The 19849-nt window shown below is 47.9% G+C and overlaps 1 protein-coding gene across 1 annotated transcript in view; it reads right to left on the reverse strand.

The window, feature by feature from the left end:
- Positions 1 to 240: 240 nt before the first annotated feature.
- LOC140723711 (NACHT, LRR and PYD domains-containing protein 3-like) overlaps positions 241 to 19849 on the reverse strand; it is a 50277-nt gene continuing 30668 nt past the window's right edge. Inside the window, exons 6-11 of the mRNA XM_073038267.1 lie at positions 15137 to 16227; positions 14478 to 15046; positions 6834 to 6920; positions 992 to 1162; positions 669 to 836; positions 241 to 504 (exon numbers count right to left, since the gene is read on the reverse strand). Coding sequence (XP_072894368.1) covers positions 411 to 504; positions 669 to 836; positions 992 to 1162; positions 6834 to 6920; positions 14478 to 15046; positions 15137 to 16227 — 2180 coding nt within the window. The 3' untranslated portion in view covers positions 241 to 410. The remainder of the gene's footprint in view (positions 505 to 668; positions 837 to 991; positions 1163 to 6833; positions 6921 to 14477; positions 15047 to 15136; positions 16228 to 19849) is intronic.

Consider the following 19849-nt stretch of genomic DNA (forward strand, 5'->3'; position numbering starts at 1 on the left):
CTATTTAAACTAGCTGGCTAGCCGGTAAGGAGCTAGTCTATTGCAGACATCCCACGTCTCCCGGGAGTTCCAGGAGTCTCCCGCAAATTGATGGTGCCTGCTTCGCTGAAATGAGATTTTGCAGCGTGTGATTAATTGAGTGATGGAGTGGTGCAGACGGGTCATTTTTCCGGGGTGTCACGTAGGGAGTCTCGAACACGCACATCCGGCGGACAAACAGGCGGAAACACGTCACTGCGGGACCGCTCTGAGCGACACACAGCCCGAGGCCTGAGCCGGTTCCATTAAAACCGTTGGGAATCAGCCCCGGCGCGCGGCCATTAAAGGTAAGGGCGGGAATTAAAGGGGAGGACGGGGAATCGGCCAAAATGTCCCCATCCCGCGGGCGGGTCTGTTCACCATTCAGATGTTCACAGATCCACGATCACTCTAAGTCTGGGTCTGACTCCATGCAGAGATCTCAGTTCCTTCCTCCCGGTCTCACTGAACTCATTCCTCTCCAGCCTGAAACAGATGGGAGAATAAAGATGAAATAAACAGATTACACAACAGTGTCAGTAACAGGGGACCGGGGTTAATGTTTCAACAACACTCACAGACAAATATCACCAGAAAACCCGCGGGTCTGCTGATATTTTATCACATTGAACATTAACACAAACACTCACCGGATCCACTCCAGACTTGGGAGGGTCAGTATGAGGCGGCGGAGAGCGGGGACAGATCGGTCTGACAGTGAGTTGTATCTCACGTCCAGCTCCGTCAGTGATGGGTTTGTACAGAGAGCGGAGACGAGATCCTCGACACCAGAATCTGTGAGACCGACATCCCTCAGCCTGGAGGTGAGAGAGAGTGAGGGTGAAGGACAGAGAGAGACAGGAGATGGTACAAATCCCCAGTGTTTATCAGTAACACAATCACTGATCACATTAATTTTCAGTGTCAGACACCCAGTGACTGTAAACACAATCTCCCACAGTCTGGTACTTACTCCAGTTTCTGTATTTTACACACCGGGTTCCTCAGAGCCGCAGACACCAGTCTCACTCCTGAATCTTCCAGATTATTATAACTCAGGACCAGTTCCGTCAGTGATGGGTTTGTACTGAGAGCGGAGACGAGATCCTCGACACCAGAATCTGTGAGACCGACACCGATCAGCCTGGAGATGAGAGGGAGTGAGGGTGAAGGACACAGAGAGACAGGAGGACGGTACAAATCCCCAAATCCCCAGTGTTTATCAGTAACACAATTACTGATTTTTTTCTTCAGCACGACTGCGCAAGTCGGCCAGTGAGAACAGCGAGAAGAGTTTAAATGGATGACAGATTTACAGAGCGAGCATTAGAGGAGCGGGAGACAGAGTAGGAAGGCTTTGGCTCAACGGGGCTTCGGCGATAAAGGGTCGAGGCGAGGTGGGTTATCTGTTTACAATACAGACAGAGAGTATGTGTGTGAGGCTGGTTTTCTGTGCTCTGTGTTAGATGTGGGAGATCCTGGAGACTCCCAGCCTCCTGGACGGCAACATCTGCACTTGGTGTATCGAGCTGAAGCTCCTTCGGGACTGAGTTAGGGAACTGGAGATGCAGTTCGATGACCCTCGACTGGTCAGGGAGAGCGAGGAGGTGATAGAGAGGAGTTACAGGCAGGTGGTCACACCGGGGCCATGGGAGACTGAAGAAGTGGGTCACAGTTGGAGAGGGAAGGGCAAGAAGCAGGTACTAGAGAGTACACCTGTGGCTGTACCCCTTGACAATAAGTACTCCTGTTTGACTGCTGGAGGGGAAGCAACAACAGCTACGCGTCTGGCATAGAGTCTGGCCCTGTGGTTCAGAAGGGTGGGGAAAGGAAGAGGGATGGCAGCAGAGATAGGGGACTCTATAGTTAGGGGGTCAGACAGATGATTCTGTGGATGGAGGAAAGAAACTCGGATGGTAGTTTGCCTCCCAGGTTCCAGGGTCCAGGATGTTTCTGATTTCGTCCAAGATATCGTGCTGTGGGATGGAGAACAGCCAGAGGTCGTGGTACATATTGGTACCAGTGACATAGGTAGGAAAAGGGAAGAGGTCCTGAAAGTAGACTACAGGGAGTTAGGAAGGAAGTTGAGAAGCAGGACCTCAGAGGTAGTGATCTCAGAATTACTGGGGGGAGGGAACCAAATTGATGTGACGGAGGAGAGGAAGGTTGGCTCACAAATAGAGAGAATTTGGAGGACAGTGTGAAAGGGAAGATACGCAGGTGATAGAGAAGGGAGGCACTCAGTCTGATGGTTTGAGATAGATAGATAGATAGATAGATAGATAGATAGATAGATAGATAGATAGATAGATAGATAGATAGATAGATAGATAGATAGATAGATAGATAGATAGATACTTTATTCATCCCCATGGGAAATTCAACATTTTTTCCAATGTCCCATACACTTGTTGTAGCAAAAACTCATTACATACAATACTTAACTCAGTAATAATATGATATGCATCTAAATCACTAACTCAAAAAGCATTAATAATAGCTTTAAAAAAAGTTCTTAAGTCCTGGCAGTTGAATTGTAAAGCCTAATGGCATTGGGGAGTATTGACCTCTTCATCCTGTCTGAGGAGCATTGCATCGATAGTAACCTGTCGCTGAAACTGCTTCTCTGTCTCTGGATGGTGCTATGTAGAGGATGTTCAGGGTTTTCCATAATTGACCGTAGCCTACTCAGAGCCCTTCGCTCAGCTACCGATGTTAAACTCTCCAGTACTTTGCCCACGACAGAGCCCGCCTTCCTTACCAGCTTATTAAGACGTGAGGCGTCCTTCTTCTTAATGCTTCCTCCCCAACATGCCACCACAAAGAAGAGGGCGCTCTCAACAACTGACCTATAGAACATCTTCAGCATCTCACTGCAGACATTGAATGACGCCAACCTTCTAAGGAAGTACAGTCGACTCTGTGCCTTCCTGCACAAGGCATCTGTGTTGGCAGTCCAGTCTAGCTTCTCATCTAACTGTACTCCCAGATACTTGTAGGTCTTAACCTGCTCCACACATTCTCCATTAATGATCACTGGCTCCATATGAGGCCTAGATCTCCTAAAGTCCACCACCATCTCCTTGGTCTTGGTGATATTGAGACGCAGGTAGTTTGAGTTGCACCATATCACAAAGTCCTGTATCAGTTTCCTATACTCCTCCTCCTGTCCATTCCTGACACACCCCCACTATGGCCGTGTCATCAGCGAACTTCTGCACATGGCAGGACTCCGAGTTATATTGGAAGTCTGATGTGTACAGGGTGAACAGGACCGGAGAGAGTACGGTTCCCTGTGGCGCTCCTGTGCTGCTGACCACCATGTCAGACCTACAGTCTCCCAACCGCACATACTGAGGTCTATCTGTCAAGTAGTCCACTATCCAATCCACCATGTGAGAGTCTACTCCCATCTCCGTTAGTTTGTGCTTTAAGATCTTGGGCTGGATGGTGTTAAAGGCACTAGAGAAGTCAAGGAATGTAATCCTCACAGCACAACTGACCCCATCTAGGTGAGAGAGTGATTTGTGCAGCAAATACGTGATAGCATCCTCCACTCCCACCTTCTCCTTATACGCAAACTGAAGCGGATCCCGGGCGTGCCTGGTTTGTGGCCTCAGATTCTGTATTATCAGCCGCTCCATGGTCTTCATCACGTGCGACGTCAAGGCAACAGGTCTGAAGTCATTCAACTCCTTTGGTTGTGGTTTCTTCGGTACCGGGACAATACAAGATGTTTTCCACTGTCTGGGTACTCTTCTCTGATCTAGACTCATGTTGAAGATGCGCTGTAGTGGTTCTCCCAGTTCAGTCACACAGGCCCTCAGTAATCGTGGGGAAACTCCATCCGGTCCAGCCGCCTTGCTTTAATGCAAGGAGTATGATGAATAAAATGGATGAGCTTAGAGCGTGGATCAGCTCTCGGAGCTATGATGTTATGGCCATTACAGAGTCTTGGATGGTGCAGGAGCAGGAATGGCTACTTCAAGTGTCAGGATTTAATTGCTTCAGAAAGGACAGAGAGGGAGTCAAAAGAGGTGGGGACGTGGCACTGTTGATCAGAAATAGTGTCACTGCTGCAGAAAAGGAGGACGTCATGGAGGGGTTGTCTACGGCGTCTCTGTGGGTGAAAGTTAGGAACAGGAAGGGGGATCAATAACTCTACTGGGTGTTTTGTATAGACCACCCAACAGTAACAGGGACATCGAGGAGCAGATAGGGAGGCAGATACTGGAAAGGAGTAACAATAACAGGGTTGTTGAGGTGTGAGATTTTAACTTCCCAAGTATTGATTGACAGCTCTCTAGATTGAGGGGTTTAGATGGAGTGGAGTTTGTTAGGTGTGTTCAGGAAGGTTTTCTGACACAATATGTAGATAAGCCTACAAGAGGAGAGGTTGTACTTGATCTGCTATTGGGAAATGAACCTGGCCTGGTGTCAGGTCTCTCAGTGGGAGAGCATTTTGGAGATAGTGATCACAATTCTATCTCTTTTACAATAGCCTTAGAGAGGGATAGGAACAGGCAAGCTAGGGAAACCTTTAATTGGAGTAAGGGAAACTATGAGGCTATCAGGCTGGAACTTGTAAACATAAATTGGAAACTGATGTTCTCAGGGAAACATACCGAAAAAATGTAGAAAATGTTCAGGGGATATTTGCATGGGGTTCTGAGTAGGTACGTTCCAATGAGACATGGAAAGGATGGTAGGGTACAAGATCCGTGGTGCACAAAGACTGTTGTAAATCTAGTCAAGAAGAAAAGAAGAGCTTATGAAAGGTTCAAAAAACGAGGTAATGATATGAATCTGGAAGATTATAAGGCTAGCAGGAAGGAGCTTAAGAATGAAATCAGGAGAGCTAGAAGTGGCCATGAGAAGGCCTTGGCGGACAGGATTAAGGGAAACCCCAAAGCATTCTGCAAGTATGTGAAGAGCAAGAGGATGAAATGTGAAATAGGATCAAACTGGTGTGACGATGGAAAATTGTGTATGGAACCGGAGGAAATAGCAGAGGTATTTAATAAACCATTTGCTTCAGTATTCATGACGGGAAAGGATCTTGGCGATTGTAGGGATGAATTGCAGTGGACTGAAAAGCTTGAGAATGTAAATATTAAGGAAGAGGATGTGGTGGAGCTTTTGGAAAGCATCAAGTTGAATAAGTTACCGGGACTGGAAGGTAGAGCAGCAGATGTAGTGTATATGGATTTTAGCAAGGCATTTGATAAGGTACCCCATGCAAGGCTTATTGAGAAAGTAAGGAGGCATGGGATCCAAGGGGACATTGCTTTGTGGATCCAGAACTGGCTTGCTCACAGAAGACAAAGAGTGGTTGTAGATGGGTCATATTCTGCATGGATGTTGGTGACCAGTGGTGTGCCTCAGGGAGCTGTTCTGGGACCCCTAGTCTTTGTGATTTTTATAAATGACCTGGATGAGGAAGTGGAGGGTAGTGTTAGTAAGTTTGCTGATGACACAAAGGTTAGGGGTGTTGTGGATAGTGTGGAGGGTTGTCAGATGTCACAGCGGGACACCGAAAGGATGCAAAACTGGGCTGAGAAGTTGCAAATGGAGTTCAACCCAGGTAAGTGTGAAGTGGTTCATTTTGGTAGGTCAAATATGCTGGTAGAATATAGTGTTAATGGTAAGAGTCTTGACAGTGTGGAGGATCAGAGGGATCTTGGGGTCCGAGTACATAGGACACTCAAAGCTGCTATGCAGGTTGACTCTGTAGTTAAGAAGGTGTACGGTGTATTGGCCTTCATCAGTCGTGGGATTGAGTTTAAGAGTCGAGAGGTAATGTTTAAGAGTTGAGAGGTTATGAGGGGGATAGATCGAGTTGACGTGGATAAGCTTTATACATTGAGAGTAAGGGAGCTTCAAACAAGAGGACATGAGTTGAGAGTTAGTGGGCAAAAGTTTAAGGGAAACAAGAGGAGAAATTTCTTTACTCAGAGAGTGGTAGCTGTGTGGAACGAGCTTCCAGTAGGAGTGGTAGAGACAGGTTCGGTATTGTCATTTAAAGTAAAATTGCATCGGAATATGGACAGGAAAGGAATGGAGGGTTATGGGCTGAGTGCAGGTCGGTGGGACTAGGTGAGAGTAAGCGTTCGGCATGGACAAGGGGCAAGATGGCCTATTTCCTTGCTGTTATGGTTATATGGTTATATGTTGCAGCTATATAGGACCCTGATCAGACCCCACTTGGAGTATTGTGCTCAATTCTGGTCGCCTCACTATAGAAAGGACATGGAAACCATAGAAACGGTGCAAAGGAGATTTCCAAGGATGTTGCCTGGATTGGGGAGCATGCCTTATGAGAATAGGTTGAGTGAACACGGCCTTTTCTCTTGGAGTGACGGAGGATGAGAGGTGATTTGATAGAGGTGTACACGATAATGAGATCATTGATCATGTAGACAGTCAGAGGCTTTTCCCCCAGGGCTGAAATGGCTAACATGAGAGGGCATAGTTTTAAGATGCTTGGAAGTAGGTACAGAGGAGATGTCAGGGGTAAGTTTTTTTACACAGAGAGTGGTGAGTGCGTGGAATGGGCTGCTGGCGGCGGTGGTGGAGACGGAAACGATCGGATCTTTTAACTCCAGGAAGGCTACATGGAGCTTAGAAACATGGAGGGCTATGGGTAAAACCGAGGTAATTCTAAAGTAGAAACATGTTCGGCACAGCGTTGTGGGCCGAAGGGCCTGTATTGTCCTGTATGTTTTCTATGTTTCTTTGTTTCTACTGATCACATTAATGTTCAGTGTCAGACACCCAGTGACTGTAAACACAATCTCCCACAGTCTGGTACTTACCCCAGTTTCTGTATTTTACACTCCGGGTTCCTCAGAGCCGCAGACACCAGTTTCACTCCTGAATCTCCCAGTTCATTCCACCCAAGCCTAAACACAAACAGACAGATTGATGAACAAAGTGATTCAAACCGTGGGTCTGGGGGAATTTCTCTCACTTAGATATTTCAGGAAACATTAAACCCTTCTGTAAATCACTGATCGGAGTTCCCATCACTGTCAATGTCCCTCACTGACCAGCTCCAGCGTATTCACCAAATGTCAGTAATTTAGTCTGTCAGTGTGACCCTGTAAACTCTACATATTCTCTCTCATTTCCAGACGTCTAAACAAAATGTTCTTGACCGAAATGCAGAAATGTCAATGGGACACAGTGAAATAGACCCAACCGAGCTAAAGGGATGGGAAAGAGAGATCCCACAAGAAGAGTGTGGGATGGGAAATGAGGCCCCACACGAGAAAGAGAGATGGTTAATAGAGATCCCACAAGAGGAAGGGGATGGGGATGAGAGATCCCACAGGAGGATGGGAGATGGGGAAGAGAGATCCCACAGGAGGAAGGGGAATGGGGAAGAGTTCCCACAGGAGAAAGGGGAATGGGGAAGAGTTCCCACAGGTGACAGGGGGATGGGGAAGATAGATCCCACAGGAGGAATTGGGATGGGGAAGAGAGATCCCACAGGAGGAAGTGGGATGGGGAAGAGAGATCCCACAGGAGGAAGTGGGATGGGGAAGAGAGATCCCACAGATTGAAGGGGGATGGTGAAGAGATCCCATCTTAGGAACGGGATGGGGAAGAGAGTTCCAACAGCAGGAAGTTGTTGGGGAAGAGAGATCCCACAGGAGGAAGGTTGATGGGGAAGAGAGATCCCACAGGAGGAAATGGGATGGGGAAGAGAGATCCCACAATGGGAAGCGGGATGGGGAAGAGAGATCCCACAGGAGGAAGTGGGATGAGGAAGAGAGATCCCACAGATTGAAGGGGGATGGTGAAGAGATCCCACCTTAGCAACGGGATGGGGAAGAGAGATCCCACAGGAGGAAATGGGATGGGGAAGAGAGATCCCACAATGGGAAGCGGGATGGGGAAGAGAGATCCCACAGGAGAAAGCGGGATGGGAGAGAGAGATACCACGGGAGGAGAGTGGGAACAGAGGCCCAAATGAAGGAAGGGGTATGGTGAAGAGAGATCAGACAGGAGGATGAGGGATGAGTAGGAGAAATCCCATGAGAGGAAGGGGGATGTGGAAGGTAGAGCCCACAGGAGGATTTTGGATGGAGTAGAGATCCCAAATAGGAACGTGGATGGGGATGAGATATCCCACCGGAGGTAGGGGGATGGGGAAGGGTGATCCCAGAGGAGGAAGTGGAATGGGGAAGAGAGATCTCATAGTAAGAAAGGGGATGGGAAAGAGGGATCACTCAGGAGGAAGGGAGATGAGAAAGATAGATGCCGCAGGAAGAGGGGAATTGGAACAGAGGCCCAAATTCAGGAAGGGGGATGGTGAAGGGAGAGCCCATAGGAGCATGGGGGATGGGGAAAAGAGATTCCACAGTGGGAATGGGGATGGGGACGTGAGATCCCACAGGAGGAAGTGGGATTGTGAAGAGAGATCACATAGGAGGAAGGAGCATGCGGAAGAGAGATCCCGTAGGAGGATGGCAGATGAGTAGGAGAGATACCTCAGGAGGATTGGGGATGGGAAAGAGAGGTCCCACAGGAAGTGGGGACATGGAACAGAAGAACCACAGGAGGAAGAGGTGGGGAAGAGCGATCCCACCAGAGGAAGTGTGATGGGGAAAAGAGATCCCACAGGAGGAAGGGGATGGGGAAGAGAGATCCCACCTGTGGAAGGGGGTTGGGAAAGAGAGCCCAGAGGAGGAAGTGGAATGTGGAAGAGAGGTCCAACAGAAGGAAGAGGATGGGAAAGAGAGATCCCATAGCAAGAAAGCTGGTGGGGAAGACAAATCCCGCAGAAGGAAGGGCATGGGGAAGAGAGATCCCACAGGAAGAAGGGGATGGGGAAGTGAGATCCCACAGTTGGAAGTGCGATCAGGTAAAGAGATGCCAGAGCAGGCAAGTGGATGAGAAGAGATATCCAATAGCAGGAAGGTAATGGGCAAGTGAGATCCCACAAGGAGGATGTGGAAGAGAGATCACACAGGATGAAGTGGGATTGAAGGAGAGATCACATAGGGGGAAGGAGCATACGGAAGAGAGATGTAGGATGAGTAGAAGAGATATCTCATAAGTAATGGGGATGGGAAAGAGAGATCCCACAGGAAGAGGGGCATGGGAAAAGAAGTTCCACAGGAGGAAGGGTGATGGGAAGAGAGATCCCTCGGGAGGAATGGGGATGAGTAGGAGAGATCCCACGGGAATTGGGGGATTGGAACAGAGGCCCCACAGGAGGAAGGGTGATGGGGAAGAGAGATGGCACAGGAGGGATGGGGATGGGAAGAGAGATCCCTCGGGAGGAAGGGGTTTGGGGAAGAGAGATCCCACAAGAGGATGGGTAATGGGGAAGAGAGATGCTACAGGAGGATGGGAAATGGGGAACCAAGATCCCATAGGAAGTGGATGGACGGGAACAGAGCCCCCAGGGTGGTCAGGTGGATGGGGAAGAGAGATCCCACAGTAGGAAATGGGATAGGGAAGAGAGATTCCACAGGAAGAAAGGGGTGGGGAGTTTAAATCCCACAGGAGGAAGGGGGATGCGGAAGAGAGATCCAACAGATGGAAGTGGGATGGGAACAGATGCCCCAGAGGGTGAAAGGGGATGCGGAAGAGAGATCCCACAGGAGCATGGGGGGTGGAGGAGAGATTCCACTGTAGGAATGGGGATGTGGAAGAGAGATTCATCAGGAGGACGGGAACTGGCGATGAGAGATCCCACAGGAGGAAGGGATGGGGATGAGAGATCCCACAGGGGGAAGGTGTTGTTGAGGAGAGATCCAGCAGTTGGAAAGAAGGGGGAGTGGGAACAGAGAGGCCAGAGGATAAAAGGGTAAAAGAGGGATGGGAAAGCAAGATCTCACAGGTGGATTGCTTCCCGTGCCACGTGCTAGTGAGGCTCGAAATAGGAAGATAATGCAGCTAAATACGTGGCTGAGGTGATGGTGCATGAGGGAGGGGTTCATGTTTCTGGGAAGGTGGGACCCGTTCGAATTGGACGGTTTGCACCTGAACTGGAGGGGACTAACATCCTTGCCGGTAAGTTAGCAAGTTCTGCTCCGGGGGTTTTAAACTAGATTGCAGGGGCAGGGGGCAGAGTGTTAGAGCAGATAGTGAGGTGGAGGAGGATAAGGGTCATGCGAGGACTGCTTGTATGGACAGATATCAAAGGTTTGTACGTGATAGAAATGTTCTCAGGTGCATCTATTTCCATGCAAGGAGTATTGTAGGTAAGGCAGATGAGTTTAGGGCGTGGATTGGCACGATGATATCGACATTATTGCTATTAGTAAGACTTGGTTGAGGAGGGGCAGGACTGGCAGCTTCATGTTCCGGGTTTCCATTGTTTCAGACATGATAGGGGGGAGGGATGAAAAGGGGAGGAGTGGCATTACCAGTCAGGGAGAATATCACAGCTGTGCGTAGACGGGACAGCCCGGAGGATTCGTCTACAGAGGCCGTATGGGTGGAGCTGAGGAACGGGAAAGGTGTGACCACACGAATAGGGTTGTATTATAGACCACCCAATAGGCAGAGAGAATTGGAGGAGCAAATCTGTAGAGAGGTAGCAGACCGATGTAAGAAACAGAAAGTTGTAATCGTAGGGGATTTTAACTTTCCACATATTGACTGGGACTCCCACTCTGAGAAAGGGTTAGATCGCGTGGAGCTTGTCAAATGTGTTCAGGAAAGTTTTCTAAATCAATATATTGAGGTACCAACGAGAGAGGGTGCAGTACCTGATCTCCTATTAGGGAACCAGACAGGTCAGGTGACAGAAGTATATGTAAGCAAACATTTTGGGTCCAGTGACCATAATGTCATTAATTTCAAGATAATTATGGATAAGGATAGGACTGGTCCACCAGTTAAGGTTCTGAATTGGAGAAGGGATTTCCAATTTTGTGGAAATGAGAGAGGATCTGGGAAGAGTGGATTGGGATAAGTTGTTTTCTGGCAAGGATGTGTTCAGTAAGTGGAACGCCTTCAAGGGTGAAATTTTGAGAGTGCAGAGTTTGCATGTTCCTGCCAGGATTAAAGGCAAAGTTAACAGGCATAGGGAACCTTGGTTTACAAGTGATATTGGTGATCTGGTTAAGTAGGTGTTTAGCAGGTATAGGCAACAAGGAACAAATGAGGTACTTGAAGGGTGTAGAAAATGTAAGGGAATACTAAAGAAGGAAATCAGGAAGGCAAAAAGACATGAGGTTGCTTTGGCAGATAATGTGAAGGTAAACCCAAAGGGTTTCTACAAGTATATTGAGAGTAAAAGGATAGTAAAGGACAAAATTGGTCCCCTAGAAGATCAGAGTGGTCGTCTATGTGTGGAGCCTCACGAGATGGGGGAGGTCTTAAACAGTTTATTTGCATCAGTGTTTACTCAGGAAACTGGCATAGCGAATATGGAATTAAGGCAAACAAACAGTAGTGTCATGGAACATATAGAGATTAAAGAGGAGGAGCTGCTTACTGCCCTACAGTGAATAAAGGTAGATAAATCCCCCGGGCCTGACATGATATCTCCTCGGACCTCGAGAGAGACTAGTGTAGAAATTGCAGGGGCCCTGGCAGAAATATTTAAAATGTCCTCAGCCACGGGTGCGGTGCCAGAGGATTGGAGGGTAGCTCATGTTGTTCCGTTGTTTGAAAACGGCTCCAAAAGTACACCAGGTAATTACAGGCCAGTGAGCCTGACATCAGTAGTAGGTAAATTATCAGAAGGTGTTCTGAGAGATCGGGTATACAAGGATTTGGACAGCCAAGGGCTGATTAAAGATAGTCAACATGGCTTTGTGTGTGGTAGATCATGTTTAATGAATCTTGTAGTGTTTTTCGAGGTTACCAAGAATGCATATGAAGGAAAGGCTGTGGATGTTGTCTGCATGAACTTTAGTAAGGCCTTTGGCAAGGTCCCACGTAAGAGGTTAGTTCAGAAAGTTCAGACACTAGGTATCCATGGAGAGGTTGTAAACTGGATTCGAATTGGCTGTGTGGGAGAAGACAGAGAGTGGTAGTGGATGATTGCTTCTCAGACTGGAGGCCTGTGACTAGTGGTGTGTCTCAGGGATCTGTGCTGGGATCATTGTTGTTTGTTGTCTATATCAATGATCTAGATGATAATGTGATAAATTGGATCAGCAGGTTTGTGGCTGACGCTAAGATGGAGGCGTTGTGGACAGCGAGGAAAGCTTTCAAAGCTTGCAGAGGGATCTGGACCAACTGAAAGAATGGGCCAGAAAATGGCAGATAGAATTTAACGCAGACGTGTGAGGTGTTCCATTTTGGAAGGACAAATCAAGGTACGACATACACGATAAACGGTAGGGCACTGAGGAGTGTGGAGGAACAAAGGGATCTGGGAGTTCAGATACATAATTCCCTGAAAGAGGCGTCACAGGTGGACAGGGTTGTAAAGAAGGCTTTTGGCATCCTGGCATTCATAAATCAAAGTACTGAGTGTAGGAGATGGAATATTATGGTGAGGTTGTATAAGACATTGATGAGGTCAAATTTGGAGTATTGTGTGCAGTTCTGATCACCTAACTATAGGAAGGATATCAGTAAGTTTGAAAAAGTGCAGAGAAGATTTACTAGGATGTTGCTGGGTCTTCAAGAGTTGAGCTACAAGGAAAGATTGAACAGGTTAGGACTTTATTCCTTGGAGCGTAGAAGAATGAGGGGAGATTTGATAGAGGTTTACAAAATTATGAGGCTACAGACAGGGTAAATGCGAATAGGATCTTTCCACATAGATTAGGAGAGATAAATATGAGAAGACATGGCTTCAGCGTGAAAGGGGAAAGGTTTCGGAGAGCATTAGGAGGAACTTCTTCACTCAGAGGGTGGTGAGAGTGTGGAACGAGCTGCCATCTGATGTGGAAAATGTGGACTCACTCTTAAGCTTTAAGAATAAATTGGATAGATACATGGATGGGAGAGGTCTGGAGGGTTATGGACTGGGTGCAGGTCAATGGGACTAGCGGAATAAGGTTTTGGTACAGACTAGAAGGACCGAATGGCTTGTTTTCTGTGCTGTAGTGTTCTATGATTTTATGATTCTATGGGGAGGAGAGTTCCCACAGGAGGAAGGGGGATGGGGAAGATAGATCCCACAGGAGGAAGGCGGATTGGGAAGAGAGCACCCACAGGAGGAAGGGGGATGGGGAAGAGAGAACCCACAGGAGGAAGTGAGATGAGGAAGAGAGAACCCACAGGAGGAAGGGATCCCACAGGAAGAAGGGGATGGGGATGGGAGATCCCACAGGCGGCATGGGAGTGTGGAAGAGAGATCCCACAGGAGGAAGCGGGATAGAGAGAGAGAGATTAAACAGGATGAAGTGGGAAGGGGTTGAGAGATAGGCCAGGAGGAAGAGGGATATGGAAGAGAGTTCCCACAGGAGGATGTAGGATTGGGAAGAGAAATCTCACAGGAGGAAGGGGGTTGGGGAAGAAAAATTCCACAGGACAGTGGAGCATGCCAAAGAAAGATCCGACAGGAAGAAGTCGATGGGGAAGAGAGATCCCACAGGAGGAAATGTTATGGGGAAGAGGGTTCCAACAGAGGGAAGGGATGGGGAAGAGAAATCCATAGAAGGAAGGGGGATGGGGAAGAGCGATCCCATAGGTGAAAGGGAGATGGGGAAGAGAGATCTCACAGGAGGAAGAGCGATGAGGAGGAGAGATCTCACAAGAGGAAGGGGGATGGGGAGGAGAGATCTCACAGGAAGGGGGGGGGGGGGTTGTGTAGAAAAGACATCCCACAGGAGGATGAGGAAAGAGTGATAGAGAGCCGACAGGAGGAAATGGGATGGGGCGAGATTCCAAAGAATGGAAGGGGGATTGGGATGAGAGGTCCCACAGGAGGATTCCAAGGGTAAACAATAATCGTACAAGACGAGAGGATGCAGAAATTTTTTGTATGTGTGTGTTGGGTCTGAACAGAGGCCAAGAGGAGATGCGCCCTCGCTCTTTGCGTATCTGGAAGTGAACAAAGTCACACACGGGGACTGATGGTGACAGTCACACACGGGGAAGGGCAGGGGAGGACAATCTCACAATGGTATTTCTTTCCTTCTCACTGGGACAGTCTGCTGACAGTCTCCTGTCCTTCACCGGGAAGGGGGTGTGAATCTCTGACCCACCTGCTGCAGTGAGTGTCAGTCTGGGTGTCAGTAACAGTGCGAAGGAACATTGTCAGTGGACGTGTCACAGTCAGCGAGAAACACGGCCATTCCTGTGATTTACTACCATTAAACCAATGGCCGTAGTTCACTGATCTGATGAAGTCTCCAACATCCCTTCACAAGGAACCACAGAACCCTCCCATCCTTGGGGAATTACTGACCGATCCCCTGGGCATTTGCCACAATTCTTCACAATCCGATTTACCACAGATTTACCCAAATCCCTTTACATTGAAACAACACAATGAGACAGTTTCACAGTTCAGAGTGAGAGATAAACCAAGTTACCTCAACTCCTGGCACTTGTGCAGCCCGGGTCCCAGCCGCTGGATTCCTTCACTCTGAATGTGGCAGTCCTGCAGGTTGAGGTGTTTTATTGTATCACAGAGTCCGATGACATGAGACAGGACCGCACAGTCAACCGGGGTCAGTGTCATTCTACTGAATGAAAGTGTTTCCACAGATCCCAGTGCAGCCTGAGCCAGTCCATGATTCTGAGACTCAAACAGGTAGTGCAATGTGTTCAGGAGGCTCCTTTTACCAGCTTCACTCCTCGTGTTTCTACTCTGGTGTTGAACTTCCTCCTTCACCCAGTCAATCACCCGGCAGGTTGTTTGATGAGGAAATGGACCCAGAAACTCCTCCAGGCCCCGAGCTGTCATTGGGGAGGAGAGACCAGCAACAAAACGGAGAAATACCTCAAATCGCCCATCTGTCGTGTTGTGGGCTTCAGTGAGGAATTTCAGGATTTTCCTGGGATGTTGAGTCAGGAATTGTGCAACTGCAGCTACAAACTCTTGGATGGTGAGGTGTGGGAATGTGTACACCACGCTCCGGGCAGAATCCTCTCTCTCCAAAAGCTCCATAAGGAACCCGGACAGGAACGGGGAAGGCTTCAGTTTGTAGTTTATCAAATCTCCATCTGTAAACACAATCTTCCTCTCGGACAATCCTCTGAAGGCCATCTGACCAACCCTGAGTAACACATCACGGGGTTTCTCAATCTCACGGCCGTGGTTTTTCAGGATGTTGTAAATATAGTAGGAGTACAGTTGGGTGATGGTCTTGGGAACTCGCTGCGGGTCCCTGACTCTTTGTGTGAAAAAGGGGCCCAGTGCCAGAGCGAGGATCCAGCAGTAGGATGGGTTGTAGCTCATGGTGTACAGGATCTCGTTCTCCTCCACGTGTTTGAAAACAGCTTCTGCCACCGTCTGATCTTCAAAATACCTGATGAAGTATTCCATCCGTTCCTCACCAACAAATCCCAGGATTTCAGCCCAGACACCGATCTCAGCCTTTTCCAATAAATGTAACGCAGTGGGGCGGGTGGTCACCAGCACTGAACACCCTGGGAGCAGCTTGCCCTGGATTAAACTGTACACAATTTCAGACACGTTGCACTTGAATTCAGGATCTCTGTACTGTGATTCTGTGTCTCTCTGACCATCAACAAAGTTGATTTTGTCCTTGATTTCATCCAATCCATCGAATATAAACAGCAGTCCCTCTGTGTGTTTCCAGACCTCTCCCAGGATATTCCCAAAGTAGGGGTAATGATGCAGAATCAGTTCTTTCAGGTTTATTCTGCAGCTAATGCTGTTTAAATCCCGGAATTTGAAACTGAAGACAAACTGGAATTGTTGGTATATCTTCCCCGTGGCCCAGTCATAAACAATCTTTTGTACCATTGTTGTTTTCCCGATCCCTGGGACTCCAGCCACTGCTGCGGACATCCCGGATTTGTTTCTAAAGACAGATCTTTTCAATTTTTGAACAAAGCTCTTCTTGAATAACTGATCAGTCCGGATTTTTTCCAGCTTACCACGGAGATCTTTTTCTCTCCACTCCTCGTGGTCTCTGCCTCTTGCCAGCAGCTCATGTTCCACCAGTCTCCGATCTCGAACAGTAGAAATGACCGTGAGCTCAGCGTATCGATCAACCAGCTGGAAAACCTTCACCTTCTCCCTCATCAGGATCGTGTTCACTCTCAGTGTTTCAGTTTGTGCCCGCAGAGTCTCCATGTGTTTCCTTCGAACATCTTATGACGGACAGAAATAGGTTGTCAATGCCTGATCTGATGAACATGGAGCTCACAACATATTTTCTTTAATAAAAAAAATACTCGTTAAAGACACTGTTTGGGTGAAATCGGGTGATCAGAGATTACAGTGTCTGAAAATGGACGATGGCCCAGAAACAGTTCTGATCAGATTCAGATCCGCTGTTAAAGGCTCCACTCTCCCCTCTGTTGGTAGTTTGCAGATTCCCCGGTGTTCCAGCGAGCACCAAGTGCACACGTGATTCTGGAGAGGAGAGTGTTGTGTGGAGCGGGTGGTTTCACTGCTTTCACTGCTCAGCTTCTGCTGAACTGTGCAACCCCGCAGAGGGTAACAGTGGGGGGGGGGGGCATTTACTTGTTCTACTGACTTTTACTTCTCTCACAATGGACCCCATGTTCTTGACACTCCTTTCGGATGAAGCTGTCAGTACTGAGCCACAGAAAAGGAACATAATTTCAGTTTCCTTTTCCAGGCTGAACCAGTCACAATGTAACACACCCCGCACTGGTCTACAGTCTCTAATTCTCCGAGGAGCCGGTACATGAACTCAGGCAATTCCCCGATGATGCGCGGAAGAGCAGGAAGCTGAAGAGGATGGCAGCGGTAATAGGGAACTCTAAAGTCAGGAGGGCAGGTAGGCGATTCTGTGGACACCGATGGTACTTTGCCTCTCAGGTGCCATTGTCCGAAATGTTTCTGGACGCGTTCACAATATCCTGAGAAGGGAAGTTGAGCAGCCAGAAGTCGTGACAAACGTTGGTAACAACGACATAGGAAGAGAAAAGGGAGGAGGTCTGGAAAACCGAACACAGGGATTAGGAAAAAAGCTGAGGAACAGGACCTCAAAAGTAGTGATTTCAGGATTGCTGCCTGTGCCACCCGACAGTGGCAATAGGAATAGAATGAGGTGGCAGAGAAATGTGTGGCAGAGCATTTGGAGCAGGGGGCAGGAATTCAGATTTCTGGATAATTGGGACCACTTCCGGGGCAGGCAGGACCTGTACAAAAGGCACAGGTTGCACGTGAATCCGATGAGGACCAATATTCTTGCGGGCAGATTTACTGGAGCTGTTGGGAGTGTTTTGGCCGGGGGACTGGAACTAGGACGATGAGGACCAATATTCTTGCGGGCAGATTTACTGGAGCTGTTGGGAGTGTTTTGGCCGGGGGACTGGAACTAGGACGATGAGGACCAATATTCTTGCGGGCAGATTTACTGGAGCTGTTGGGAGTGTTTTGGCCGGGGGACTGGAACTAGGACGATGAGGACCAATATTCTTGCGGGCAGATTTACTGGAGCTGTTGGGAGTGTTTTGGCCGGGGGACTGGAACTAGGACGATGAGGACCAATATTCTTGCGGGCAGATTTACTGGAGCTGTTGGGAGTGTTTTGGCAGGGGGACTGGAACTAGGACGATAGAGCTGTGGATGAACCAGCAGTTTTACAAGTAGATGATGGGTTTAACATGAATGTAAGGAAGGACAAGCCAATGACTGGGTTCAAATACAGACAGAGCAAAGTGTTAAATTGTACTGCATAGAAAACATTCAAAAGGGTGGAGATGCTGGACTAAACGCATTGTATTTAAATGCACGCAACATTCAGAATAAGGTGGACGAACTTTTGGCGCAATTAGAGATTGGTCGGTATGATGTTGTCGGCATCACCGAGTCCTGGCTGAAAGAAGACCATAGCTGGGAGCTTAACGTTAAAATATTTACGTCTTATTGAAAGGACAGACAGGAAGGCATAGGCGTTGGTGATGTGGCTGTGCTGGTTCGAGGTGGAATCACATCTGTAGAAAGAGGTGACATAGGGTTAGAGAATGTTGAAGCTTTGTGGGTGGAGATAGGAAACTGTAAAAGTTAAAAAAAAAGCTTTATAGGGACCCTATATTGGCCTGAAAATAGCGACTGTGTGGGATTGAGATTGCAAAGGGAGTTGGAAAAGGCGTGTGTTAAAGCCAATGACGCAGTTGTAATGAAGGACTTCAATGTGCACGGGAAATAAGAAAATCGAACAAACGTCAGGAGTCTGATCGCAAGAGAGGGAATTTATTGAATTCCCACGAGATAGCGTTTTAGAGCAGCTTGTGCTTGAGACGACTCAGTGAAAGGCTGTCTTTGATTGGGTGTTGTGTAATAGCCCTGATCTTATGAGGGAGCTTAATGTAAAAGAACCATTAAGAGGTAGTGATCATAATATGAGAGAATTCATAATACAGTCTGAGAAGGAGAAGCATAATTTACAGTATCAGTATCGCAATGGAATAAAGTGAATTACAGAGGCACGAGAGAGAAGCTTTCCCAGGTAGATTGGAGAAGGATACTAGCAGAGATGATCGCAATGGAATAAAGCGAATTATGGAGGCACGATAGAGAAGCTTTCCCAGGTAGATTGGAGAAGGATACTAGTGGAGATGATCGCAATGGAATAAAGCGAATTACAGAGGCACGAGAGAGAATATTTCCCAGGTAGATTGGAGAAGGATACGAGCGGAGATGATCGCAATGGAATAAAGCGAATTACAGAGGCACGAGAGAGAAGTTTTCCCAGGTAGATTGGAGAAGGATACTAGCGGAGATGATCGCAATGGAATAAAGCGAATTACAGAGGCACGAGAGAGAGGCTTTCCCAGGTAGATTGGAGAAGGATACTAGCGGAGATGATCGCAATGGAATAAAGCGAATTACAGAGGCACGAGAGAGAAGCTTTCCCAGGTAGATTGGAGAAGGATACTAGCGGAGATGATCGCAATGGAATAAAGCGAATTACAGAGGCACGAGAGAGAAGCTTTCCCAGGTAGATTGGAGAAGGATACTAGCGGAGATGATCGCAATGGAATAAAGCGAATTACAGAGGCACGAGAGAGAGGCTTTCCCAGGTAGATTGGAGAAGGATACTAGCGGAGATGATCGCAATGGAATAAAGCGAATTACAGAGGCACGAGAGAGAAGCTTTCCCAGGTAGATTGGAGAAGGATACTAGCGGAGATGATCGCAATGGAATAAAGCGAATTACAGAGGCACGAGAGAGAAGCTTTCCCAGGTAGATTGGAGAAGGATACTAGCGGAGATGATCGCAATGGAATAAAGCGAATTACAGAGGCACGAGAGAGAGGCTTTCCCAGGTAGATTGGAGAAGGATACTAGCGGAGATGATCGCAATGGAATAAAGCGAATTACAGAGGCACGAGAGAGAAGCTTTCCCAGGTAGATTGGAGAAGGATACTAGCGGAGATGATCGCAATGGAATAAAGCGAATTACAGAGGCACGAGAGAGAAGCTTTACCAGGTAGATTGGAGAAGGATACTAGCGGAGATTATCTCAATGGAATAAAGCGAATTACAGAGGCACGAGAGAGAAGCTTTCTCAGGTAGATTGGAGAAGGATACTAGCGGAGATGATCGCAATGGAATAAAGCGAATTACGGAGGCACGAGAGAGAAGCTTTCCCAGGCAGATTGGAGAAGGATACTAGCGGAGATGATCGCAGTGGAATAAAGCAAATTACAGAGGCACGAGAGAGAAGCTTTCCCAGGCAGATTGGAGAAGGATACTAGCGGAGATGATCGCAGTGGAATAAAGCAAATTACAGAG

Source organism: Hemitrygon akajei, unplaced genomic scaffold, assembly GCF_048418815.1.
Source record: "Hemitrygon akajei unplaced genomic scaffold, sHemAka1.3 Scf000129, whole genome shotgun sequence".
In the NCBI taxonomy this organism is placed as follows: Eukaryota; Metazoa; Chordata; class Chondrichthyes; order Myliobatiformes; family Dasyatidae; genus Hemitrygon; species Hemitrygon akajei.